We start from the raw sequence: 27,714 nt of genomic DNA on the forward strand, positions 1-27,714 counted from the left end.
ACTTGGCGTATATTGAAGAATCCTTGCATTCCTGGGATAAACCCCAGTTGATCATGGTGTATGGTCCTTTTAGTGTGCTGTTGGAGTCTGTTTGCTAGTATTTTGTTGAGGATTTTTGCATCTATGTTCATCAGTGATATTGGCCTGTAGTTTTCTTTCTTTGTGACATCTTTGGTTTTGGTATCAGGGTGATGGTGGCCTCGTAGAATGAGTTTGGGAGTGTGCATCCATCTGCTATATTTTGGAAGAGTTTGAGAAGGACAGGTGTTAGTTCTTCTCTAAATGTTTGATAGAATTTGCCTGTGAAGCCATCTGGTCCTGGGCTTTTCTTTCTTGGAAGATTTTTAATCATAGTTTTAATTTCAGTGCTTGTGATTGGTCTGTTCATATTTTCTATTTCTTCCTGGTTCAGTCTCAGAAGGTTGTGCATTCCTAAGAATTTGTCCATTTCTTCCAGGTTGTCCATTTTATTGGCATAGAGTTGCTTGTAATAATCTCTCATGATCCTTTGTATTTCTGCAGTATCAGTTATTACTTCTCCTTTTTCATTTCTAATTCTATTGATTTGAGTCTTCTCCCTTTTTTTCTTGATGAGTCTGGCTAATGGTTTATCAATTTTATCTCCTCGAAGAACCAGCTTTTAGTTTTATTGATCTTTGCTATCATTTCCTTCATTTCTTTTACATTTATTTCTGATCAGATCTTTATGATTTCTTTCCTTCTGCTAACTTTGGGATGTTTTTGTTTTTCTTTCTCTAATTGCTTTAGGTGTACGGTTAGATTGTTTACTTGAGATGTTTCTTCTTTCTTAAGCTAGGCTTGTAATGCTATAAACTTCCCTCTTAGAACTGCTTTTGCTGCATCTCATAGGTTTTGGGATGTCGTGTTTTCATTGTCATTTGTTTCTAGGTATTTTTTGATTTCCTCTTTGATTTCTTCAGTGATCTCTTGGTTATTACATAGTGTGTTGTTTAGCTTCCATGTGTTTGTATTTTTTACAGATTTTTTCTGTAATTGATATCTAGTCACATAGCATTGTGGTTGGAAAAGATAATGGATATGATTTTAATTTTCTTAAATTTACCAAGGCTTGATTTGTGACCCAAGATATGATCTATCCTGGAGAATGTTCCATGAGCACTTGAGAAGAAAATGTATTCTGTTGTTTTTGGATGGAATGTCCTATAAATATCAACTAAGTCCATCTTGTTTAATGTATCATTTAAAGCTTGTGTTTCCTTATTTATTTTCATTTTGGATGATCTGTCCATTGGTGAAAGTGGTGTGTTAAAGTCCCCTACTATGATTATGTTACTGTCGATTTCCCCTTTTATGGCTGTTAGCATTTGCCTTAAGTATTGAGGTGCTCCTATGTTGGGTACATAAATATTTACAATTGTTATATCTTATTCTTGGATTGATCCCTTCATCATCATGTAGTGTCCTTCTTTGTCTCTTATAGTAGTCATTGTTTTAAAGTCTATTTTGTCTGATATGAGAATTGCTTCTCCAGCTTTCTTTTGATTTCCATTAGCATGGAATATCTCTTTCCATCCCCTCACTTTCATTCTTATGTGTCCCTAGGTCTGAAGTGGGTCTCTTGTAGACAGCATATATACGGGTCTTGTTTTTGTATCCATTCAGCCAGTCTATGTCTTTTGGTTGGAGCAGTTAATGCATTTACATTTAAGGTCGTTATCAATATGTATGTTCCTGTTACCATTTTCTTAATTGTTTTGGGTTTGTTATTATAGGTCTTTTCCTTCTCTTGTGTTTCCTGCCTAGAGAAGTTCCTTTAGCATTTGTTGTAAACCTGGTTTGGTGGTGCTGAATTGTCTTAGCTTTTGCTTGTCTGTAAAGGTTTTAATTTCTCTGTCAAATCTGAATGAGATTCTTGCTGGGTATAGTAATCTTGGTTGTAGGTTTTTCCCCTTCATCACTTTAAATACGTCCTGCCAGTCCCTTCTGGCTTGCAGAGTTTCTGCTGAAAGATCAGCTGTTAACCTTATGGGGATTCCCTTGTATGTTATTTGTTGTTTTTCCCTTGCTGCTTTTAATATTTTTTCTTTGTATTTAATTTTTGATAGTTTGATTAATATGTGTCTTGGTGTCTTTCTCCTTGGATTTATCCTATATGGGACTCTGTGCTTCCTGGACTTGATTAACTATTTCCTTTCCCATATTAGGGAAGTTTTCAACTATAATCTCTTCAAATATTTTCTCAGTCCCTTTCTTTTTCTCTCCTTCTTCTGGGACCCCTATAATTCGAATGTTGGTGCATTTAATGTTGTCCAAGAGGTCTCTGAGACTGTCCTCAATTCTTTTCATTTGTTTTCTTTATTCTGCTCTGCAGTAGTTATTTCTACTATTTTATCTTCCCGGTCACTTATCCGTTTTTCTGCCTCAGTTATTCTGCTATTGATCCCTTCTAGAGAATTTTAATTTCATTTACTGTGTTGTTCATCACTGTTTGTTTGCTCTTTAGTTCTTCTAGGTCCTTGTTAAACGTTTCTTGTATTTTCTCCATTCTATTTCCAAGATTTTGGATCATCTTTACTATCATTCTCCTGAATTCTTTTTCAGGTAGACTGCCTATTTCCTCTTCATTTGTTATGTCTGATGGGTTTTTACCTTGCTCCTTCGTCTGTTGTGTGTTTCTCTTTCTTTTCATTTTGCTTAACTTACTGTGTGTGGGGTCTCCTTTTCACAGGCTGCAGGTTCGTAGTTCCCATTGTTTTTGGTGTCTGTCCCCAGTGGCTAAGGTTGGTTCAGTGGGTTGTGTAGGCTTCCTGGTGGAGGGGACTGGTGCCTGTGTTCTGGTGCATGAGGCTGGATATTGTCTTTCTGGTGGGCAGGACCACGTCTGGTGGTGTGTTTTGGGGTGTCCGTAACCTTATTATGATTTTAGGCAGCGTCTCTGCTAATGGGTGGGTTTGTGTTCCTGTCTTGCTAGTTGTTTGGCATAGGGTGTCCAGCACTGTAGCTTGCTGGTCGTTGAGTGAAGCTGGGTCTTGGTGTTGAGATGGAGATCTCTGGGAGATTTTTGCTGTTTCATATTATGTGGAGCTGGGAGGTCTCTTGTGGACCCGTGTCCTGAAGTTGGCTCTCCCACCTCAGAGGCACAGCACTGACTCCTGGCTGGAGCACCAAGAGTCTGTCATCCACACGGCTCAGAAAAAAAGGGAGAGAAGGAAAGAAAGAAAGAAAGAGAGAGGGAGGGAGGGAGGAAGGAAGGAAGGAAGGGAGAAAGAAAAAAATAGAATTAAATTAAAATAAAAAATAAAAATAATAATTAAAAAATATTTTTTTAAAGTAATAAAAAGAAAGAAGGAAGAGAGCAACCTAACCAAAACACAAATCCACCAATGATAGTGCTAAAAACACTGCTATAAAAAAAAAAAAAAAAAAAGAGAGACCAAACCCTAGGACAAATGGTATAAAAGCAAAGCTGTACAGACAAAATCACACACAGAAGCATACACATACACACTCTCCAAAAGAGAAAAAGGGGAAAAAAAAATATATCATTGCTCCCAAAGTCCACCTCAATTTGGGATGATTCGTTGTCTATTCAGGTATTCCACAGATGCAGGGTACATCAAGTTGATTGTGGAGATTTAATCCACTGCTCCTGAGGCTGCTGGTAGAGATTTCCGTTTCTCTTCTGTGTTCGAACAGCTCATCCTTTAGCTTTGCATTTGGCCCCGCCTCTGCGTGTAGGTCGCCTGAGGGTGTCTGTTCTTTGCTCAGACAGGACGGGGTTAAAGGAGCAGCTCATTTGGGGGCTCTGGCTCACTCAGGCCGCGGGGAGGGAGGGGTATGGATGCGGGGCGAGCCTGCGGTGGCAGAGGCTGGTGTGACGTTGCACCAGCCTGAGGCGCGCCGTGTGTTCTCCCGGAGAAGCTGTCCCTGGATCATGGGACCCTGGCAGTGGCGGGCTGCACAGGCTCCCGGGAGGTGAGGTGTGGACAGTGACCTGTGCTCGCACACAGGCCTCGTGGTGGCGGCAGCAGCCCCAGCGTCCCACGCCCATCTCTGGGGTCCGCGGTGTTAGCCGTGGCTCACGCCCGTCTCTGGAGCTCCTTTAAGCAGCGCTCTTAATCCCCTCTCCTCGCGCACCAGGAAACAAAGAGGCAAGAAAATGTCTCTTGCCTCTTCGGCAGCTCCAGACTTTTTCCCGGACTCCCTCCCGGCTAGCCGTGGCGCACTAGCCCCTTCAGGCTGTGCTCACACTGCCAACCCCTTTCCTGTCCCTGGGATTCGACCTCCGAAGCCCGAGCCTCAGCTCCCAGCCCCGCCCGCCCCGGCGGGTGAGCAGACAAGCCTCTCAGGCTGGTGAGTGCTGGTCGGCACCCATCCTCTGTGTGGGAATCTCTGTGCTTTGCCCTCCGCACCCCTGTGGCTGCGCTTTCCTCCGTGGCTCCGAAGCTTCCCCCTCTGCCCCCACAGTCTCCTCCCGCGAAGGGGCTTCCTAGTGTGTGGAAACCTTTCCTCCTTCACAGCTCCCTCCCACTGGTGCAGGTCCCGTCCCAATCCTTTTGTCTCTGTTTATTCTTTTTTCTTTTGCCCAACCCAGGTATGTGGGGAGTTTCTTGCCTTTTGGGAGGTCTGAGGTCTTCTGCCAGTGTTCAGTAGGAGTTGTTCCACATGTAGATATATTTCTGATGTATTTGTGGGGAGGAAGGTGATCTCCATGTCTTACTCTTCCGCCATCTTGAAGCTCTTCCTTTCATCATAATTTTGTGTTCCATTGGTTCAGACTGAAAAATAGTAACTGCTTTTTGTCTTCTGTAATCTCAATACAATTTAGCTAAAAAGAGAAGAATATATAAGAATCAAGAGGGAAGCTGAAGAAGCCGAAATCCAAAAAATGAAGGCAGTTCAGAGAGAAAAGGTAAGACATTGGAGAGAATGGTGAGTCAGCATTTACTGAGGGCTTCTGATGGGCCAGGTTCTCTCTAGACACTGTTCATATACAAAGTGTTTAATCCTCACAAGAGCCTGTGAAGTGTATAATATTCTTATTACCCAAGTTTTCAAATGAAACTGACAGAGGATTAGATAACTTGACCAAGGACTCGTAGCCAGTAAACAGAAGTAGGGTTTGAATCCAGTCTGACTGATATCAGAGCTAGAGTTCTTTGTCATCACACTCTCGCCTCCCAGGTAAGTGATCAAAGGAGTAGCTGTGTATTTGGCCAGAAGGCACAGCAGTTGGTAACAATGGCCACCAGTGGTACACCATCATATTTATATCTAAATATTGAATTTTCCAGGGTGAGTGTTAAATAGGTGAACATACCTCTCTCACTGATAAAGAAAAAGCATGCATTTACATTTCAGTATTAGTGATATGATCTACTTCAAACCTCAAACTGATGTTTTTAGTTTTGATACTCTTTCGGGGGATTGGGGGGAAGAATCTTTTAAAAATGATCATCTGCTAGAGAAGGAAGAATGTACTGTTCTTCTATCCCCATTCCCCCCCCCCCCACTCCTGCTCCCATTCCCCACAAAGTCCTAAGCTGTAGTAGGTTTTAAGTGTTGGAGGTCTGGGGGCAAGAGCTTGAATCACCGATGACCAAGTATGACATCTGCTGCAGGTTTATGTCATGAAAACACAATTCTTTTTCTTGCTGTCTGTATCTCTCTTCATCCTTCTCTTTTTTTCCTCTTAAAGATTGAGTGTTGGTCAAAATTTAAACCTGGTTACCAAGCAATAGATATTTTTACTAGAATTAATGAAGCCCAAAGCTGGTGGCTTGTGGAATGTGCAAGAGTGTTAGTCTTTTCTTTCCCCGAGGAGCTCTCTACCTGGCTGGGGAGCAAACTAAGTCTTTCTTGCCAGGTGTCCTGTTGTGCTGTGTGACCTTGGACAGGCCCCTACCCCTCTCTGAACTGTTCCTATAAAATGAGTCTGTAAGCCCCACCTCCTTGTCTCTCAAGGCTGGGAACATGTGTAGATGTAGAGATGCTACATCTGTAGAGATGCTACATCTGTAAAGATGTAGGCTCTGGGGTAGAGATAAGATTGGACTTACACATGAGGAATTGAAATGCTGGAGGTATAAAAAAAAGAGTATAGGCACTTTGTTTACTAAATTTGATTCAGCAGCTCACTTCCAAGTCATCATCTATTATACCTTCGTTGAAAAAATTCTCATAATAACTTTTTAAAACCTTTCTCTCTCTTTCTACCTCTCTGTTCCTCACTCTTCCATTCAACCCCACCCCTGCCCCATTTTTTCTTTCAAAGGAAGGTTCACACTTCAGTCTTGTGATTGTAGAGAAGGTATTCCCTTTATATAGCATAATCATTCTGTATTTCAGGTTCAACTAAGAAAATCATCAAATCTAATTAAGGGGCTTGCAGATCCTAAAGAATTGTGTTGTAAACTCATCCTAAAAGTGATTTATTAGTTGTCATTTAATACCCATAAATGGCTGGCTTGTGGGTCATTTATAGCTCATTTTTTCTTTGGTCAAATTATGTATACTATTCAGAAATGTTAGTGGCTGAAACAGTTTTCTTTAACATTGAGTAAAAGCAGCATTCCCTCCTTTTCCAAGTTATACTGTAACATCAGATGTACAGAAATCATTAACTACAGAAGCCTTAACTGGGTTGGCTTTTCTAACATGACAAGTGTAATGATTATTGGTATAAATTTGTCCAAAAGTGAGAGATGGGGAGAGGGAGTTGGTACGTATAGATCCATCCCATTCAAAATGTGGTCCTTGAACCAGCAGCCTTGATATCACTTATTAGACATACAGAATCTCAAATCCCACCCCAGACCTTCTGAAACAGAACCTGCCTTTTAACAAGCTCCCCAGGTGATTCTTGTACACATACTGGTTTGAGGAGCATTAATCTAAATTGCCTTACAAGAGAAGGAGCAGCCCACTCTGGTCCTTCCACAGACTTGATTTCTCTGGCTAATGGGCCTGGACTGCCACCCTGACCTAGCTCTCCCTGTTGTATATAAATCTGTTGCTTTTCATACCAGATGTGAGCCCATTTAATAGCTTATGTCATATAAAAGAAAAGTGGACATTAGCCACCTAGAAATGGCATACTTCACATTGCCAGTGTGAAAATGGCCAAGGGAAGCGATAATGGCTGTGCTTATGGAGCATTTATTCCTTAAAATGCACAGCAAACACACACATGGACACCAGCTTACAAAATATCACCGTCCCCCTTAGGCACATGGCTGCTGTCCAGGAGCTGTGAGCCAAGTCAAATCCAAGAGCCTATTGCCACCCGAGAACCTCTAACTTGGCCTCTTGGTCTTAATCCCCCTTGACCTTCAGTTTGTCCTCTCCCAGGAGGGGTCACCAGGGAACACTGGGTCTCTTTCTGATGGGTCACCACCTGTGTGTGAGTGAGGGGAGAGTAAACTGTACTCCCTGCCAGCATATATGGATCCTTAATACACACAAAGGTATGAAAGGCAGCCAGCTCTTTAGCCTCTGATCATGTCAATGGGATCCAGGAAGAGTTAATCCTGTGGGTTAAGGGGAACTTTGGAGAGGCCACTGGGACGCTTCAGTTAAACTTGTATTCCCTACATTAGAGTATGTTGATGTTATGTATTCTTCCAGTGGTGTACTGGGGCCTCCTTGTCCTGGCTCATGAGAGTGGATTGTTCTATTTTGTGGGCTAGCGGACTTCATGTTGGTAGACTGAAACTGACCATGAGGAGTATTTTCACCACAGAAATCAGTAAATGCTACAAATCAACCTCCCCTCCTCCTCCCTGCTAGAGCTGGTTGTTAAGCTTATCAGCACACCACTGCTTTGCCCGAAAGGAAAGAGGTCCTCCTTTCACTGCCTCCGCCCCCCGCCCCGCCACATTCCCAAACCAAGCTTCAGAGGGCTTGGCAGCGAGGGCAAGGATTTTATGAATTATCTGGCACATTATGTGTCTGATACTTACTGATTTAAAAATAGATTACAACCCATGTGGTAGGCAGAAAAATGCCCCCTCCCCTCCTCTTCCACATTCTAATCCCTGGAACCTAGGGAGATGTTCTGTTACATGGCAAAGGGGAGCTAAGTTTGCAGGTGGAATTAAGGTTGCTCATCAACTTACTTTCAAGTAGAGAGAGTGTATCCTGCATTTTTCAGGTGGGTCCAGTGTTATCATAAGGGTCCTTAACTTGGAAGAGGGAGAGAGAAGATTGAGAGCATGAAGAGATGGAGCGGTAGAAAGACTGAGCCTGCCATTGTTGGCTTGAAGTAGAGAAAGGCCATTGGATAAAAGAGACTAAACCTATGGGTAGGAGCTACAAAACCATAACTGTGGTACCCCTAACTCCTACACTGAACAAATAGATGACTGACATCTTAGGATAGCAGAGCATGCAAACAGAAGATGTGATTCTGGAAATAGAGTGCATATTGTAGGGGTAGAAAGAAGTAAAGTCCCTGCTGTAGTCTTTGGAGGGGACTCATATTGCTAGCTACCTAAAAGCCTTGTGGACATAACAGCTGCTACTAGTACTGGAGTCTGCCAATTTCCCTCAACATCAATATATTATTTTAGCCCTGTTAGACCCGTTTTGGACTTCTGACCTCCAGAACTGTAAGGTTATTAACAAATTTATGTTGTTTTAAGCTATTAAGTTCATGGTTGTTACAGCAGCAATAGAAAACTAATACAACTCATGTGGTTTTAATGTGTATTAATTTTTCTTCCTGGAGATCTGTATGGCAGAGTAATAATTTGATTTTTTTCCAGACTTTCATAATGCCCACAAACTTAAAAAATAAAAATCTCCAATTCCATGTCAAAGACCCTCCCTACCTCCTGGATTCATCTTATTCTGCCTTTGATCCTCATATGTTTGAAATCATATTATATAGGGCTATATAGTTTACAAATTCTTTTATTTGATTCTCCCAACCTCTTAGGGTATTATTATTAATATTATTATTATTATTATTATTTCTAGGAAACAAGTACTAGCGAGGGCTAACAGTTTAAAAACAGTTTTAGGAATAAAACTCAGCATCAAGGAAATTATTTCAGTATTGTTTTTATAAACTGGGAAAAGTTTCCATTTCTTAAAACTTTCAAGGAACAAAGCAAAACTTTCAAGTATTTCCCAGAAATATGGTTCCTACATCATGCATTTCTTTGTGGATGAGCTGGTGTAGGCATTAAGCCTCTGGTTGTTGGAATGCAGTAGGGTCCCATTAATTGACCCCATTAATTAATCCTGTAATGTTGGGATGTTAATTATATCTCTGAAATGCAGATGTAGTACTAAAAGGGTAAGCTGTAAGCTTCTTTATGTTTCACTTTCCTTAGCTGTAAAATGGGTATAATAATATAATAATGGGACTGGTGGGACTAAAGGATACAATAGGTGCAAATCTCTTTGTACAATGGGTAGCACTAAGTAAGCAGTGAAAAAGGGTGCCCTGACCTAATTATACATGTAAAGAAGTGCCCTAATTCATTTGACTCTACTATTATTTCAACCTCTTGTGTGGAAGGCAGAGAGGATTTTTATTTTACACATGAATTGGATTGGTTTAATTTATTTCTAAGTTAAATAAACCCACATGAACTGGGTTGCTGGAGAAAAAACACACTGGCTCTTCCTGTCACACGAGATTGCTGGGCTTCCCTCCCAGCTGGGTCTTTAACAATTCCTAGTGCACAGCACTTTCCTTTGCAGGCTAGGCTCATCTCTAATTACCGACATCTTCCTCCTTTCACATTCTTCTTATCCTCACCTCTCGTTTTCAGCACATGACCTCATTTCCCACCTTCTAGTGAATAAAGACCACAAGGCTGGAAGCACCTATATTTTTCTGTTTCCTTACTCTTCCTTTGCCGTTTCTGCCCCCGTCTCGTCTCAGCAGGAATAAGAAAGTGCTCTTCCTTGTTGCTATGATGGACTCTCCCACCCGTGCTTCCCATCCCATCTTTCCTCCATCTCCCCGGGAACATTGCTGCTCCATCCGTTAACCCTCCTTTTCTCCTGTAGCTTGCTTTCTTTTTTTTTTTTTTTTTTTTTTTGCGGTACGTGGGCCTCTCACTGTTGTGGCCTTTCCTGTTGCAGAGCACAGGCTCCGGACGCGCAGGCTCAGCGGCCATGGCTCACGGGCCCAGCCGCTCCGCGGCATGTGGGATCTTCCCGGACCGGGGTATGAACCTGTGTCCCCTGCATTGGCAGGCGGACTCTCAACCACTGCGCCACCAGGGAAGCCCTCTCCTGTAGCTTTCTTGTTGTTTCTGTTTTTCTCTCTTGGGGTATAATCATACTGAAATCTCTCATCTTAAAAACAAAGTGTCTCTGTTCTGGTTTGCTTTCAACTCCTCCCCCCCAAGCATCACAGCTCAGCTTCTTGAAAGCCTTTTCTACCACATTGGGTTCCTACATGCCAGTATGTAGACTGACTCCTTATAAATCACCTGAACAAAAAAAAAAAAAAAAAAAATCTCTGTTTTAAACAAAGTTCCCCAGGTGATGCTGAGCTCAGCTAGCTTAGAAACTTACCTTCTTTGAGTCCTCACCTTCACCTGTTGCTTGGTGGGCTGAGTTTGACTTCTGTCTCTAGTAATTCACTGGTATTTATCTAGCCAAGAATGACTAATGAGCTCTTAGTTGAAAAACCCAGTGGAGACTCTTCAGTTCCTAACTTACCTAAACTGTTTGTAATATTGTAACTATTAAATAGTACTTTGTCCTACACCTCTGGATTTCATCCGGATCCTTTTCCTCTGCTTGTTTTTCTGTTATTGGTGTTCTATCCAGGTCCCATCCATTCATCTTCTCTCATTTCCCTGTGCCTATGTCACCATATTCTTAGGTGAAAGCCCCCGCATTTCCATGTCTGTGGATTTTGCTTGTGCTGATGATTTCTGAAATCCACATCTCCAGACCATATTCCTGAATCCCAGAACCATATATTTTACTGTATGCTTGATATATCTTTCTAGATGTGCCACGGTTTATCTCAAATCCAGTAGGTTCAAAACTGACCTCATATTCATTCTGATGCTCTTAAGTGATAGTCACCAGTAATCTTCCCCCCTTTTTTGACTCATTCTCTATTAATATAGCCTACCTCCTACTGTTTCTTTCTACTCTCCTATTTCTGTCCCCGACATTTTTCTAGGATTTGTCCTTTCTTTTCTGTCCCTGTTGTCTTAATTTGGGACTCATAATTTGGCCTGGATTACTGTGAGAACCACACCCTTGGTTTTTATATTTGTGGTCCTTTCTGTGGCTTATCCTTCGTGTTGCTTTCAGGGTGAGCTGCTTACTATCCTGCTTAAAATAACATAATGGCTCATCATTGCCTTTAATGAAGTCCAAACTCCTTTACTTGGCATATAAATTTCTTTATAATTGCCTCTTCCTACTTTCTCAACCTTGTCCTCCATGCGTCTCACCACATATCCCTTTGAATTTATCCACAAGCTTCTTGGGGTTTCCTGAACTGGCATATTCTCTTGTGCCTTTCTATATTGAAAATATTGTATGTTATAGGAATGCCCTTTTCCTATTCAGGGCCACTACTATCCCATCATTGTCTTTGTGCAAACTAGAAACAGATTCTTCATCCAGGCAGTTATGTGGGTGCTCAGATTGGTGACAGATGGTACTTTTGTGAGAAATAGAAAAAGACACCTCTGTTGTGCTGAAACACCCCATGCTGGGATGCAAGCCTTGGTAAGCTGAATGCTGCCTCTATTTCAGCCTTTTTCACCTCTCTGCTAGACCCCTGGGCAGTAAGAAACCATACAATGGAGTGCAGTAGCCTTGCTCCCATCACCTCCTTTTCCTCCTGGAAAGTTCTTGCTTAAGATTGGTCTCTATCTAGAATTTCTACCTCTCATTAGACCCATGGTTCTTATCCTTTTATTTGGTCATCAGCCCCTAGGGAAATCTGAAGAAAGCTATGGACTCACACTCCATAAAAATAAGCATACTCCTATCAGACAGCTTATTCATGAACCCGAGGTTAGAAACCATATTCCAAATTTTGGCTAACCTTAACCCTAACCCTAACCCTAACCCTAACCCAGGATGGGGTCTGCCCACATAGAAGGCACTGAATGAATGTCTGTGGAACTGTTGAAAGCATTTCCCAATTGCCCACTTCTGTGCTTTTTCTTTGTATTCATATTACATATTTGCAAACCTCTATTCCCTAATATATTTTACACACTGCCATCATGGCTTTCTTGTCTGTGTTCCCAACTAGCTTCTGAAATTTTCCAGAGTAGGCACTGTCTGTTTTTATTCCCAGCATCTAACAGAACATAGTACTGAGCATATAATAGGCATTTGATAAATGTTTGTTGAATACATGAGATTCAGTGATATTAAATGATTTGTTTAAGGTCACTCAGTGATGGTGGACCTAGAACTCATTCCATATTTTTTCTTCTGGACCTCATATTCTTAGATCTTTTATATTATGTATTTGTATATGTGTAAGTATGGTTGGGTGATTCCTTAACTCACTATTAAATGGAAAGAAATAAGTAGTCTGACTAAATCTAAGTATTTGGATTAGTATACTAAAACAGCTACCACAGTGGTAGGTATTGAATACTTAAATACTCCAGTATTTTGCAAAATACTTCTCCATCAACTCTTGAGGGATAAACAGACCTTTGTTGGATAGAATTTAGCTACTGAGTAACTGTTTTTGTAAGTTGAGTCCAATGATAATCTGTTAGTGAAGAGATGAAATCCATGTTCCAATTTCTGACCTTGCTAAAGGAACCCAGCCCTGGTCTCTAAATGCTTGTGTGATTTTCTCACTGTTCTCTACGTAGCATTCCTAATCCTGGTTTAATCAATATTTACTGCTTGCTTCCTTGCTGTCTTTTACCTCGCGGCCCCCTTTTGTTCCCCCAGAGATGTGGGGAACTCATCTCAATTGACTACTTTTGGTCTCGTGAGTCAGGATTTTTTTCTAGATTGAGATCATGTTTATTCAGTTGTACAATTTTCTGTTAGTTTGCTTCCTAGAACTGTGATTCATTAATAATCCAATTGCCTTGTATTATAACTGAATTACAACTGAATTGTATTACAATTCTCTTGGATTGTAGTAAATTTCCTTTATGTTTTTTCTGAAACAAATCATCCATTTTACCTTTCAAAATGGGATGAGTAAATAGTTCTGTGTGAATGAAGGCTTTCATGGAAATGAACAATATGAACAGTTTTTTCCTCTCTTTGGAAGATGGAGCTAAACTTATGTTAGAGTTTGGAAGTGATGATTTCCATTATTCCCTTTTCACAGGTCTTCCTGAGGGACAAGTCCATTTTTTTTTTTTTTTTTTTTAAAGCAAATCCAGCTGCTTGACTTCTCCCTTGGATTCAATTAAAACTTCAAGTCTCTCCTGTGTTGTAGTACTTGTTTCAACTGCCCATTAAATTTGTTGTCTAGGAAGTCTACTTGTTTTTCACAGGCAAATTAAAAAAAAATGACAGCTGTATCATAGTAAAAAAACATAAGTGTTTCTGGGTTATTAAGTTGGATTAAAATATGCCAGAGCCATGGTGACAGTAATATCAAATGTGAAGTTCTTTATCTCTAGACTCTCCAAACAACTAATTTAAAAAATGAGAGGATTCTTCTATGCAAGTGGATGGTTTTTTTTGGACATTTGCTGTTCAGTCTCTCAACAGCTTTAAGTATCTGATTCTAAGTCAGAAGGGAATTGAATTGGCTTATTGAAAATCTTTTCCTGAATGCTTTATTGTAATGTGGAGATATATATGTAGTATCAACTATTTAACCATTTATATATATACACATATTTTGTATCATCTATTTAATCATTTATTATAATTTTAATTTAACATGATTGGTGTGGAAATTTCATGTTTTCCTTAGAACATTTTGAAAACATTGCTTAAGATATAAATGTTGCTATCATCTGAACTAAGGTAAAAATGTGAAATACTGATTCTGTGATTATACCAATCAAGTTGGAAGAGGGGAGCCATGGAAAGAACTTGGAGCTCCTGGCTTTCAGTGTAGGGCACGTGCGTTGTGAGAGGGTTATCACCTTGGAAGCCCTGGTAGGTACCATATTGGACTACTGAGGCCACATGAGCCTAAAGATTTTGGACCTTGGGTAACTTTAACATCATGATTCTGCTTAAAGCTTTCCTAATAGATTATACTTTGATACTTGAAATTTCAGAGCAATAAACTAGAGGAGAAAAAGAGACTTCAAGAAAACCTCAGAAGAGAAGCTTTTAGAGAACATCAGCAATGGTAAATTTATATTTTCAGAACTTTGTACCTTTTATAGACATATTGTTCATTGTGCTTTTAAATTATAGGTGATAGTAACTATTCAAAACATCTGGTGTTGGATTGTTGACTATTAATTATGTAATTGAACTCTAGAAGTGAGGTTCTAAGTTTGGAGATATCTATACTCATTAAAGTATTCTTTAGTAGTCAACAGATTTGAAAGAATACTGCCAAATTTGAGAAATTCCCCATTCTAAATAACTTGGAGGGCTTGCTTTTTGGTGAACCAGGTTACTTTTGATTATGAAGACTTCCAAAACACCAATATAAGGAAGATGTTGTTTGAAAGAAGTACCCAAGCAGAATCTAAACTAACTAGGGATTTACCTAATGGACTGAGGACTTACATTTTTGTAAACAAGAAGTGAGAAGTAATTTCACAATTATCAGCAAAGCTCCCAATTGGTGGTCATACACCAAGGTACTTTTTCCAGTATGACTTGTGAATTACAGCAGCTAACATGTATGAGGCAACTACTATGTGCTTTATAATGTAGATAATCTACTCTCTTATACAAACTTTAAAGATAAGTTTGTGTTCCAGCTCTAAGTAGGTAGGTTACTTGCACACTGCTTAAAAGAATAGACAAAACCAAAGAACCATATTTCTGTCCCTAGGTTAATTCCAAATATGGGAGAATTAAAACCAAGCAGATTTGGGTTCAAAATCCTAGCTCCATTCTTCAGCTGTGACCTTGGACAAACTACTAAACCTCTTTAAAGCTTAGTTTTTCTAAAAAAAATTAGGGTTGGTAATATCTCTCCCATCGGCCATTTGTCAGGATTAAATAAAATATCTTATATAGGGCTTCCCTGGTGGTGCAGTGGTTAAGAATCCACCTGCCAATGCAGGGGACGTGGGTTTGAGCCCTGGTCTGGGAAGATACCACATGCCATGGAGCAACTAAGCCCGTGCGCCACAACTACCGAGCCTGTGCTCTAGAGCCGGCGAGCCATGATTACTGAGCCTGCATGCCACAACTACTGAAGCCTGCGGCCCTAGAGCCCATGCTCTGCAACAAGAGAAGCCACCACCATGAGAAGCCCATGCACCGCAACAAAGATCCAATGCAGCCAAAAATAAATATAAATAAAATAAATTTATTTTTAAAATCTTATTAAAAATTTATTTAAAAAATAAATGGTATATAAGTGACTGAATTTCATGGGGACTTGATATGTAACTTCTTAACAGAGGTTCTTCTTGAATGGGATCAGACAGCTTATTTTCTAGAGACTGTTTAGAGATTTCTGGTTCCACCAGAACTAGTCATCAGCCTCCCACTTTCTGATGGACTGTACTGACTGCCTCCTCTTATCTATTCCCGTCGTTATACCTCATTTGTAGAATTTAAGATCATTCTGATGTTGGGGTGAGCATATGTGACACCTTAAGGTGTGTTCCTCTTCCAAGTACAGCATCGTCTGGTTTTCTCATTCCGCTGAGATTCTCCTGCCTCTACTGTAAGCAACAGCTCTTTGCTTTAAGACTCAGAGGTTGGAATGTAAAAGAAGTTTCTCAGCATTTCACTTTGCCCATTAGCAAGTTGGGTACCTGGCCTCTGCTACCCAGACCAGGAAAAGAGTGGAGATAGAATGGGGTTGGGTGGAAGTGCTAATGAATGATGTTATCTTTCCCCACTTTTGTTCTAAGGCAGACATGGGGGCAAGGAAGCTGGTGTGAAGCTAAACACCAGGAGAAGTTGGCTGTCTTAGAGAGAGAGAGAGGGCGGCAGGCAATAGATTAAGGGTTAAGGTATTATTGCCTCCCCCTTCTTTGGTAGAGAATGGATGAGAGTTGATTTCTCGGCCAATCAGAGGAGTTGAATGCCCCCAAATGCCATGGGAGCATTTGTAGCCTGGAGACACAATAAGAACAAATGTATTTATCTTGTGGCATCCTTGTTTACACTGGAAAAGGGAAGACCTGCTTACCAATGAGGGGTCTTAGGTACAGGACTGGGAAGTTGAACAAGTCCATCCTCTGGGGAGTTTTAAACATGATAAAGTGAAGGATGAGAGATTCCTGGAGTTTTAAAGGATGTGGGAGATTGTGTCATCAAACCTTTTTTTTTCTAGTCCTCCAGCTTCTTGAGTTTGTGTTTACTGAATACTAGAGATCATCGTTTTTCTGTAAAGAAAGAAGAGTTCTACCCTCAAGCACCTCACACACTATCAGTGGAGCTGAATTCAATTACATGCACATTTCACTCTTGATCTTTCTTCTGCTTATCATAAAAGTCCCAGTTAACCAAGAAAAAGAGAAGTTGGCTAAAAATGAGAAGTATCTCAAATTGATTGTTAAAGCCTATTGAGAAACACAAGAAGAAGTATATGTGTGTGTTTTTTAAATGTATTTTGTTTTGAAGTACTTTTGAAATTAAAAGACCAATAGCTAATGAAATGAATGACCATTATATAGCTAGAAATATGAAAGAAACTTCTTGTATAAGATGGATCCTCTGTATAACAAGCCTTTATCATATTTTCTTAGAATCAGTTTATGGTGGAAGAATTGTATAGGAGAGCTATTAGAAATTTTTTAACATCTTTATTGGAATATAATTGCTTTACAATGGTGTGTTAGTTTCTGCTGTATAACATTTAATTTTTATTTATTTATTTTTGGCTGCGTTGGGTCTCTGTTGCTGCGCGCAGGCTTTCCCTAGTTGCAGCGAGCAGGAGCTACTCTTCATTGCGGTGCGTGGGCTTCTCATTGTGGTGGCTTCTCTTGTTGTGGAGCACGGGCTCTAGGCTCGCGGGCTCAGTAGTTGTGGCTCACGGGCTTTAGAGTGCAGGCTCAGTAGTTGTGGCTCATGGGCTTAGCTGCTCTGTGGCATGTGGGATCTTCCTGGACCAGGGCTCAAACCCGTGTCCCCTGCATTGGCAGGCAGATTCTTAACCACTGCGCCACCAGAGAAGTCCAAGAGCTCTTAGAATTTTAACAGCACAAAGTTTTCACTAGACCAACCAGGCTGTTCCCTATTCCATCCCCTTCACCAAAAAATTAGATTCTCCTGAAGCTGTCAAACTAAGGATCACAGAATAGAAATGCAAATAAGGAATTCTTTCAATGCTGTGATATGTGTGTTTCAAATAGCAGACTAGGAGGGGTGTTCTTTGCTTTGTTTTGTTTTCTGTAGAGAAGGGCAACCATGGACTTGAGCAGACTGTAAATCCAAGTTGCTGGAGAAAAAGCTCATGATATCATCCTGGGGCACCACCATGAGAATCTTAATGTATTCTTTCTTACCACCTTGTTCCTGACTTCGTTCATTTGCTTCTGATTATTTTTAGTGTTGTCAGTTATTTAGCTAACAGGCAGAAAACTAGGCTTTTATTGACATCCAGAGGGACTCTCCTGAGTGTAATAGTGAAAGCAGTTTATTGAATGCCTGTGGGGTTGCTTTCTAATTGTACGCATTAATCTGCCCGAGCAAGCTGGTGGAAAATACACAAGCAGATTGAATGTGCAGATGGAGCACACGGGATGGTTTTTATGAAAAGACCTCTGGAATGTACTTCTGCAGTACTGTCTTTTCCTTAAAAATCAAATGACTGTGACTATTTCAATTGGCGGCTGAGAACAGACCAGATTAATGGTGCATTAAGTCTGCTACTCTGGCTGGGGACAGACTTGAATTTCACAGTGTAGAGTTAGTTCTAGGATTCTTGAGCATGAAGGTGAAGGGTAGAAATAGACTTCTAACCTTGGCATAGTTTTCACCATTATTTTACTCTGTCATTCTTTACTACTTATAAAAAGACAAATGTGATTTTTCAGGATGGCCTTTTTAATTAGTCAATATTACTGGTAGATTTGAGGATTTGAAGTAACAGTTAATAAACCTTTGTGTGTGTGTGTGTGTGTGTATGTGTTTTGTTATAATCAAAGAAAGGATGTTGTGATTTAGATTATTTAAATTTCAGCATTTGAAATTTAAATGGTAATTTATTTTGAGTCATAGTCATCTTTCTCACAATGTGGTTTTTGGATGGATGTCGAGACAGATTTGAACTTTGAGCCCATGTAATGAGTTATGGGTGTTAGGGTAAGATGTGAATGGGGCAATCAGATGCATTTTGGGTGCAGGTGTTAGGAAAAACAATGTTCTCTTAAGGATTTGCTGGAGAGGTGAGAACTGGGTATATTTTAAGCATTTACAATTTTAACTCATATCTAATAATCATTTAAGCTAATAGATTGTACATTTGTATAGTTTTAAAAATATACAAAGTCCTTGGCTCTTTTAAATGTTATTTCAAAGTAATAAGCTGCTGTATTATTGAGAACCTATGGAGTGTCAGCAGTGTTAGGCATATTATATACATTTTTTCATTTAATGTTTAGATCAACCCTATTAGGGATATATCATCTTCATTTTACAGGTGGAGGGTTGAGTAATTCAAAGTCACAGACATAGTGAGCAATGCAGCCAAACCTTGGTCTTGAGATTTGGAGGACCAGGGATAATGAGTAATTCACAGGTGTACTGTACTCACAAGGTCAGGATTATTAGGCTAGGGTGGGGGTGATAAGCCCTGTAGCTACACGGGGGGGGGGCCTGTGGAAAAGACTATAGAATAGGCCTGTGGAGAAGACTATAGAATAGGTCAGTTCAGAGATAAAGACTTGGGCAAAACTGACTTCTGATTCTTCCAAGGAAGATCTAAATTTTGCCTGCAAGAAGCAAAAGAAAAACTGAGGAAGTATGTCTGCTTTCTCTGATTTTCCTCAGACCCGAAGGACATCCTTTTCCAGGTCCAACACTGGATTAATTCCACAGTTAAGCTTCCTGTAGGGTACATGGGCTTTTGTGAGCTCTCCTGGCTGGACTGTACTCCTAGCTACCAATATTTCCAGGGGAGAAGGAGCTCAGTTCTTAAAACCTTGGTTGAAAAAGCCCTTGGAACCAAGCTCATTCCAAAGTAGGACCTTCTTATTTCTAAATTGCCAAGCACCACCATGAGCTCAGCCTGCCGATGGTAATGTTGGGAAGTTTTCTTCATTTCCGCCATTGGAACCACACATCTCTTTAATTTCCATTTGAATGATAGTGTGATGAGTTCCTAGGAGGCACATCTTCATCTGTTTTAGTTTCCTAGAGCTGAGGATCCAGGCAGGTCTGCTGAATGTGCACGCTTAGGTTCCAAGTTTGTCTTCTAATATGCTCCCTAAACTTCTAATGCCCTTCGTGGGAGCTTCCAAAAGACACTTAAGGGCTAAATTGATCCCTTATCCATATGGTAGGCTTAAATCCAACCTCGCATTTTATAATCCCAGTAAGGTGAACTGAAAGTTACCCTATTCATAACCTTCTATCTTATGCTAATGAAGTGAACTTACAGGTACAAAAATCCTCTGTTTTGTTCAGAATGAGACTGAACAGTTTATGAGAAATCTGAGAGAATCCCTATCTACTGACTGTTAAATCATGTTGATGGTTAAAATTTCTAGCCACTATCAATTCTTCCTGCAGATGTCCTAGTGAATGTTAACTCATTTTCATTCCCACTGCCACTACCTTCATATAGGTATTTGTCACATGCCACTTGCATTATGGCTTCTATCTCCTTGTCATCCTCTGAGTTATTGGAATGGCTTTCTTACTCTCTTTGCCAACAGTCTCTTTTCTCGATTGTCTTATATGTTTGTCAGATTTCATTTTCTACAGCACAGCTTTTGTCATGTCACTATCTTATTCCAAAAGCCTTGATTACTTCCCATTGCTTATGAAATAAATTACAAATTCTCTAGCCGCACGATGGGGGAATTGTGAGCCGCCTTAGTAAGAAGATGTCAGAAAGGACTGATTGGGTTTGGGCCTCTGTCAGGTTGATTTCGGGAGAGGGTTTGAGGAAGCAGGGTTTTGTTCAGGGTTGGCTGTTATCAGGAAGCAGGGGTAATAGTGATTAGGTATCAGGTATCTTTTTTTTTAAACTTTTTTAAATATTGGAGTACAGTTGATTAACAATGTTGTGTTAGTTTCAGATGTACAGCAAAGTAGGTATCAGGTATCTTAATCTTATTTAAAAGGAGGGAAGATACTTTTAATTAATTAATTAATACTGTAATTGATAAATAAGCAGTAGTCACTCCTATTAGCCAAAATGTTGGGTTGTTCGGTCACTTTTGTGGTTTAGACAAGGTTCATATATCTTTCTTTGTTCAGACATATCATGGAGTGTTCTTTTTTTTCATGATTCATCACCATCATAAAGTGACCTCCTCTGATATTGATATTGTGCGAAATTACTTTCAATAGGAGAACACCAAGGCTTAGCTGTGAATGCCCGGGCAGCTCCTGGATGTCAGGAACAGCTTCTGTCTTTTTCAGGATGTAGTTAATAGTTGGTTAAAGATAAAAGTTGACTGGTGCCTTATTTACAAAATAGTTTCACTTAAGTATCTCCTCTTTGGAACCTGGTACCATCAGTGCTCCTCTTGGGAGGCTAGATCTAGGATCAGACTGCCTGCCTGGTCTCAAACTTTAACCTCTCTCCTAACATTGAGCCTAGGTTTCCTCATATATAGCATGGGGTGGGGCTAATATTTGCTAACTCGAAGATTAATCAATATAACCCATGTAAGAAATTTAGCATAGTGCTTGGAGGGAGAAGGTAGAGTATAAAGGAACTCCAAACAAGGATAGCAAAGGAAGAAGTAAGAGAGAGGGACCAGCTGACTCCGGCCTTTATCTCCAAGGGTAGAGCCTAAGAACTTTTGGACACACGAGAAGACCCTGGGGCCTGGAAAGTGCTCCTGGTAAATGTACTATACCTGGGGGAATATGTGCCTCCCCCTCCCCCCCCCGCCATCCTGGAGACAAGCTACCTGCACAGCCAGCCAACTTTATCACTTTTGTGTGAGTTCTAAGATCTTTACTGAAAAAAACTGCCACAAAATAAACTCTGGTCAAACAAATAAGGAATCCAAGAAAGAGGAAGATGTAAGATATCAGAACAATTATGAATAAAGAAGACAATGACATTTATAGCCAAATATATGATTAGCTTTTTTCTTTTTCTTTTTTATTATTAAGAATCAACATGATGAAATTAAAATCATGGAGGATTTCAGTGCTATGGAAGAGGCACAAGGGAGAGAGAAGGATAGGAAGTAAAACAATTATTATTTTTTTTGCACGAGTGAATGCTAGTGAATTCCAGATATTGATAGAAAAAAATAAGTAATTATGTGTTTATTATATGTTTAATTGTATTGCATGTACAAATAGGATATATAACAAAAACGTAAGAAGAAAAAAATCAAATGAAAAATTGATAATTACAACAAAAGGCAGAAAAGAGGGTGTAAGTTTTATAAACAACAAGACAGCAATCACAAAAAAGGTATATAGGCTAAATTTCCTTATTTAAAAAAAGTTCCTGGATTGCAAAAAAAAAAAAAAAAAAAACAAAAATCTAGCTATATGCTACTCTAAGAGATATCTATAAAACAAAAGAGTTGGAAAACAAAGGCATGGAACATATATCCATAAATGCTAATAAAAGAAGGCAGAGGTAGCAATATTAATATGAGACAAAATTGAATGCAAGATGAAAAGCATTCAACAGGATAAAGAATACTTTATGCACATAAAATATGTAATCCCAAAGATAATGTGAACTGTAAATATCAATATAGATTTGAAATATATGAAACAAAAACTGCTGAAGTCTGTAATATAGATTATGGATTTGTCAAATTTTCCTTTTATTCTCTGTAGAAATTAATAGGTCATCGTGTGAACCAAAAAACTTCATAAGGAATAGAGGATATGAATAACAGTGACTTGGCATGATAACACAGACATAGTTACAAAGTGTTGTACCTAGTTTATGAACATACCTATTCTTTACAAATATGACTTAACTACCATTGGCCATGACTAAGGCCTTAATGACTCTCAGTAAGTTCCAAAACTACCCCCAAATCCTATAAAGCCACTGTTCCTAAGAAAAATGTAATAAAATTAGAAATTAAGCAATAAGAAATTTTAAAGTCTATCCACTTAAAAATTTTTTTCTAGTTACCTTTTTAAAGGATTGTTAGGTTACCATCTGTCACCACACTAGACTTATTGCAGTTATCATTTCATAATGTATAAAAATATCAGGTCACTATGTTTTATACCTGAAACTAATATAATATTGTGTGTTAATTATTCAATTAAAAAATAAAAAAATTAAAGATTCAGGTTCCCTGGGAGGATGGGGGGAGACTATTAGGATAAAAAATTTTGAAACCAAAACTGAAATTACAAATTACTTTGGGATAAGAGAATATAAATTTTAAAGTATTCCACATTAAAATCCACGGGATGTGACTACAAAATTATTTAGAAGATGCAGAAGTTTAAAAGCTTTTAGAAAAAATGGAAATAAAATAACTAAGCATTTTATTAAGATAAGATTATAGCCATAAAATAAATACAAATAGAAGGGAGGAATAAATGGGAAAAAGTGATGAAGTTGAATAGAAAAATTTATCATCACTAAATTAAACCAAAATCCAGTTTTTTTGGAAAATTCTGGTAAAATAGATAAACTTTTGACTTGAGTAAGGAATAAGGAAGAACTCCAAGGATAAGAAAGGAAGTATAACCAAAATTCGAGCAGAGAAATACTATGTCCTACTTATGTTAATTTTTTTAACCCAGATTTCCTAGGAAAATATGTGCTATTAGACTTGAAACCTGAATAGAATAAAAATTCTAAATGGAAGGGAAAATGTAGTTTGATCTCACCTAAAAAAGACAATAGGCCCAGCTGGTGTGAAAACAGAAGAAGAAGGTAACTTTCTCAGTAAAGTCTGGAACAGGATAAGAGGACATTTGCTATTTATCACTGATACTGATTTTTAGATAGAAAATTAGAGAGAGTTTCTATTTCTAACAAAGAAAGAATTTAAATATTGGAAAGGAAGAGATATAAGTGCCTCTGATTGCTCACCTAAAACCTCTCAAGGAAATCAACTAAAAAATTATTAGAACTAATACAAATAGTTTGACTATCATGAATGAATCTAAACTCAATATGCAAACACTTCTGTCTTTGCACCATCAGACACACCATCAAAAGCTCATTATAAAATATAATTGAAAGAAAAATTTCATTTACAATAATCATCCACACTGTAAAACAGGTGAGTATAAGTCTAATAGACCTATACATAAAATAAAATACCTAAAATAAAATGAAAATATTAAATGTAGATCATCTATTTACTATAGAAGGGAAAAAAATCAACATTGTAAAGATAATTCCACTCATATTTATATATAAATTAAACAGGACCTTTTGTGAAATTTGATAAAACATTTTTAAAGAGAAAATATTAAAAAAAAATAGACAAACCTGAAAAACTGAAGGGACAGGGAGAAGCTTGTATCAGGTATCGTATACAACATAGGTATGGCAGTAATAACAGTGTTATTGGCATTGTAATAAATAAATTTAGTGAATGGGAGAGAGTCTACAAATAGACCCATGGATATATGGGAATTTAGTATTTAGGACTTCAGTTACTGATAAAGGTATTTGTTCAATCAGTGTCAAAAGGACAGATAATTTGACAAATTGTACTGATTCAGCACAATTAGAATGTAATGAAGAATGCTTTTATAATTTTGTGGTAAAACTCCTTTATACACAACTTGGAAGCCATGAGAAAAAAAACACAGATTTGACTACAGAAAAAACCTATGATAGATGATGTAATGAACTACGTTACAAGTAAGTGATAGTCTAGGAGAAACTGTTTGCCTTAAAAATAATGGGCAAAGGCTTAATTTCACAAAGAAGCCTTACAAATTAATAAGAAAAAGGCAACTCTAGAAAAATTGGCAAAGGGCTTGAAACAAATAGTTAAAAGAGAAGAAATATAAATAAATGAAATATTCAGCTTCACTAATCAGAAAAACACAAATTTTTTGTTACACTGGTAAAAATATAAATGTATTGATAATATCTCACATTAGGAAATGTGCTTTCATTTATTCAACAATATGTACCTGGTATGTGTCAAGCACTATACTAGGTTAGTATACACTAGGTTAGTAAGTTCTTGGTATGTACTGTGAATACCACTGAGTCGCGCTCCCGTTGCCCTCCCTCTATCTAGGCCCACTTCACTTCACTCATTTATATCACCGTCTGCACCCTGCAGTCATTGGCACTTGTGTGTCAGCTGACAGGAGGTGAGAGAAGGAAAAACTGCCCCATTCACTCCCAGCAAGATAAAAAGAACCAGGGAGAGATTTGTCACTGGTATTTTTTCAGTGAGGGTACCTTTTAAATTATGACTATTTAGCTTTAAAATCGGTAGTTTAACATTTTTATTAGTATGTTTTTTTTTGATGTGGACTATTAAAAAAAATCTTTATTGAATTTGTTACAATATTGCTTCTGTTTTATGTTTTGGTTTTTTTGGCCACAAGGCATGTGGGATCTTAGCTCCCTGACTAGGGATCGAACCCATACCCCCTGCATTGGAAGGCAAAGTCTTAACCACTGGACTAGGGAAGTCCCTACTAGCATGTTCTTATGTGTCTTGTCATGGTGCAAAGTTGGCGGTTACCTGGTGGGTAACCAGGTAGAGGAAGGTGCGTAGCACCTTGTAGCCCTGGGGTGTGATTAGTGGCAGGAGCCTGGTTCACAAGCTCCTACAGATCTAAGTGAATGTTTTTAAGCGTATTCTTTTTTTAAAATCCTTGCTGTTTATCTAGTTTATATATGGTACTGTGCATCTGTTAATCCCATACTCTCAATTTACCCCTCTCCCCCCTTCCCCTTTGGTAACCAAAAGTTTGTTTTTCATGTAAACTGATTCTTCCATGAACGTTAGAAACCCTAGTTGTCTTTTCTAACTATTTTTTTAAAAAGCCTTATAGGAATTATCTTTGCATTTCTGTCCTGTTTAAATGAGCCAACAGACACACATTTCACTCTCTGTGGCCTTTCCCGTATATTTTATCCTTTCAAAAAGGTCAAAAACTTTTTGATTGATGAATCTCTATTAACATTAATATTCCATCATATTGAAATATAACCAGCCATATCCCTTTCCTTCCCTGACATTCTCACCCTCAGTTTCTCCTTCCAAACCCCTACCTGTCCTCAAACTACTGGGATAAATGAGTACACGTTTTTATACTCTGGGCCTAGGCAGCTCCTAGACCTGATACCAAGACAGCTTAAGGATGGGTGGGTTCCTCCCCTTTCCCACTTTCTCCTCCCCTGACTAAGGTTCTGAAATAACTAAGATGCCTAGCTTAATCCTTGAGGATTCTATTCCTCTACTCTTGCTCAGCTCTTCTTGGCCTCTTCTTATGTACTACTTGTGGAACTGATGACCTAAATTGAGAGAGAATTCTCTTGTATATATAAATTTATGTTGTATTACTAGGGTTGGCTAATTGCTGTGATCAACAGACCTCAAAATAAATAGTTTCTTGAGCATTATTTTTTTTTCTCATGTAAGACATGGGCGAACAGGTTTGAGAGGAGACCCCCTCCACTCAGATATTCAGGCACCAAAAACTGTTAGCAGTGCTACCACCTTCAGTACACAGATGACTTCCAACTTTGTGCTGGGGTTTGCCTCGATTCCAGACAGCCAGAAGGAGGAGGAAAATGTATGGAGGTGCATGCGTAGGAAACTTATTATTAGTTCATCCTGGAAGTGGTGTGTGTCACTTCCTTCCTCATTCCATTGGTCAAAACTCAACCACATGGCCAGCCTTAGCAGTAAGGGAGGCTAAGAAATGTAGTCAGGTTGTATGACCAGAAGAGGAGAACTTCCATTTTGATGGATATTTAGCAGTCTCTGCTACAATGGAATTATGTCCAGGTGATGCTACCCTGAAGAGACATTTTAGGATAAGCCATAGGCATCACCCTAAGAACAAGTGTCATAAGTTGGAGATGAGTTAAGTAAATCTTCAAAGCCAGTCTGTTACTGGTGGTCCATCCTCAGTTGTTCTATGGAGAATAAAGGAAGGGATCCTGTATTTATGCCTGGGTCAAAGTGATAAAGTGGGAGAGGATCACCCTCCTCAGTAGGTGGCAGAGTCACAGTGGTGACAAAGAAAGAACCCCAATGAAAAGGTGACTCAGGGCCTCCCTGGTGGCGCAAGTGGTTGAGAGTCCGCCTGCCGATGCAGGGGATGCGGGTTCGTGCCCCGGTCTGGGAGGATCCCATGTGCTGCGGAGCGGCTGGGCCCGTGAGCCATGGCCGCTGGGCCTGCGCGTCCGGAGCCTGCGCGTCCGGAGCCTGTGCTCCGCAACGGGGGAGGCCACAACAGTGAGAGGCCCGCATACCGCAAAAAAAAAAAAAAAAAAAAGGTGACTCAGTGCTAGAGTCCAGGGTTCTTAGTTTTGTTGGATTTCCCCTCCAGTAGATCTTCCTCCTTTTGCCCCTCAAGGAGGTTCATATATTTTGTTTTTATTAAATACGACCATAATTACCTACAGGAATTCCAATCCAGTTCAGCCAATGTGTGGAATTTACAGTATTGATAGTAGAAAAATGCCATTTAGCCTGGTAACTTGGAACTTGTCTTGTCTGTATAGTTAATCACTTGGGAGTTATCCACCATTCTTCACAGGCCCCTACTTGTATGCCTCGGACAGTCCTGGGGCCCTGTCATTATGATTTGATCTTGTGGCATGAGTGGGGCAGTGATCGTTGGCACAAAGGCCATGCCTTGTGGTTAGCAACCCATCCAGCTTAGTGCTTGGCGTTGGCAGGTAAGAAGCAACTGTTGGAACACAATGCAGGGCTGCCAGCCTGCTTGGTCTGAAGGTCCTTATTTGCTTATTATCATGGTGCTTCTTTTTCACTGCTTTCTCCTGTTGTCTGCTCTCAGCTAAGGATATTCAGAAATCTCAACCAAACTTCTGGCAATACTCTTCTTTTTGCGCTTTTGACTGATGGCTTCATAAAGCCCCAGACAACGGGGCAGCTTCCAGCCTCTGCCATTAGTCTCCTTGTCTATTCTGGGCAAGATAAGCAATCCTAGACAAATGGAAAGCCTGCTTGTCTCAGCTGCTGAAGCCTTGTGTTTCTCAGGGTTATGTTTGTCGCTTAACTTTCAGCTCTTCCTTTCCCAGCTCAAGCTTCTGACCTTGTTCAAATGCCATGTTCTACCTAAGTAATTATTTGAAGTGATGTTGGCATCTCTTTAACTTCTAATTCCTTTTTTGATCCCCCCCCACTGGATACCATTTATTTTTATTTTTTATTTTTTTTTGCGGTATGCGGGCCTCTCACTGTTGTGGCCTCCCCCGTCGCGGAGCACAGGCTCCGGACGCGCAGGCTCCGGACGCGCAGGCTCAGCGGCCATGGCTCACAGGTCCAGCCGCTCCGCGGCACATGGGATCCTCCCAGACCGGGGCAC

General features: G+C 39.6%; 1 protein-coding gene across 2 annotated transcripts in view; it reads left to right on the forward strand.

Moving 5' to 3' along the window:
* The window catches only part of EPSTI1 (epithelial stromal interaction 1), a 103,726-nt gene that overhangs the window by 25,265 nt on the left and 50,747 nt on the right, over nucleotides 1-27,714 (forward strand). For both annotated transcript variants that reach the window (XM_060080069.1, XM_060080070.1), the window contains exons 5-6: nucleotides 4,811-4,894; nucleotides 14,196-14,269. In XM_060080069.1, the coding sequence (XP_059936052.1) occupies nucleotides 4,811-4,894; nucleotides 14,196-14,269 (158 nt within the window). The remainder of the gene's footprint in view (nucleotides 1-4,810; nucleotides 4,895-14,195; nucleotides 14,270-27,714) is intronic.

This window comes from Mesoplodon densirostris, chromosome 17 (assembly GCF_025265405.1).
Source record: "Mesoplodon densirostris isolate mMesDen1 chromosome 17, mMesDen1 primary haplotype, whole genome shotgun sequence".
Taxonomy (NCBI): Eukaryota; Metazoa; Chordata; class Mammalia; order Artiodactyla; family Ziphiidae; genus Mesoplodon; species Mesoplodon densirostris.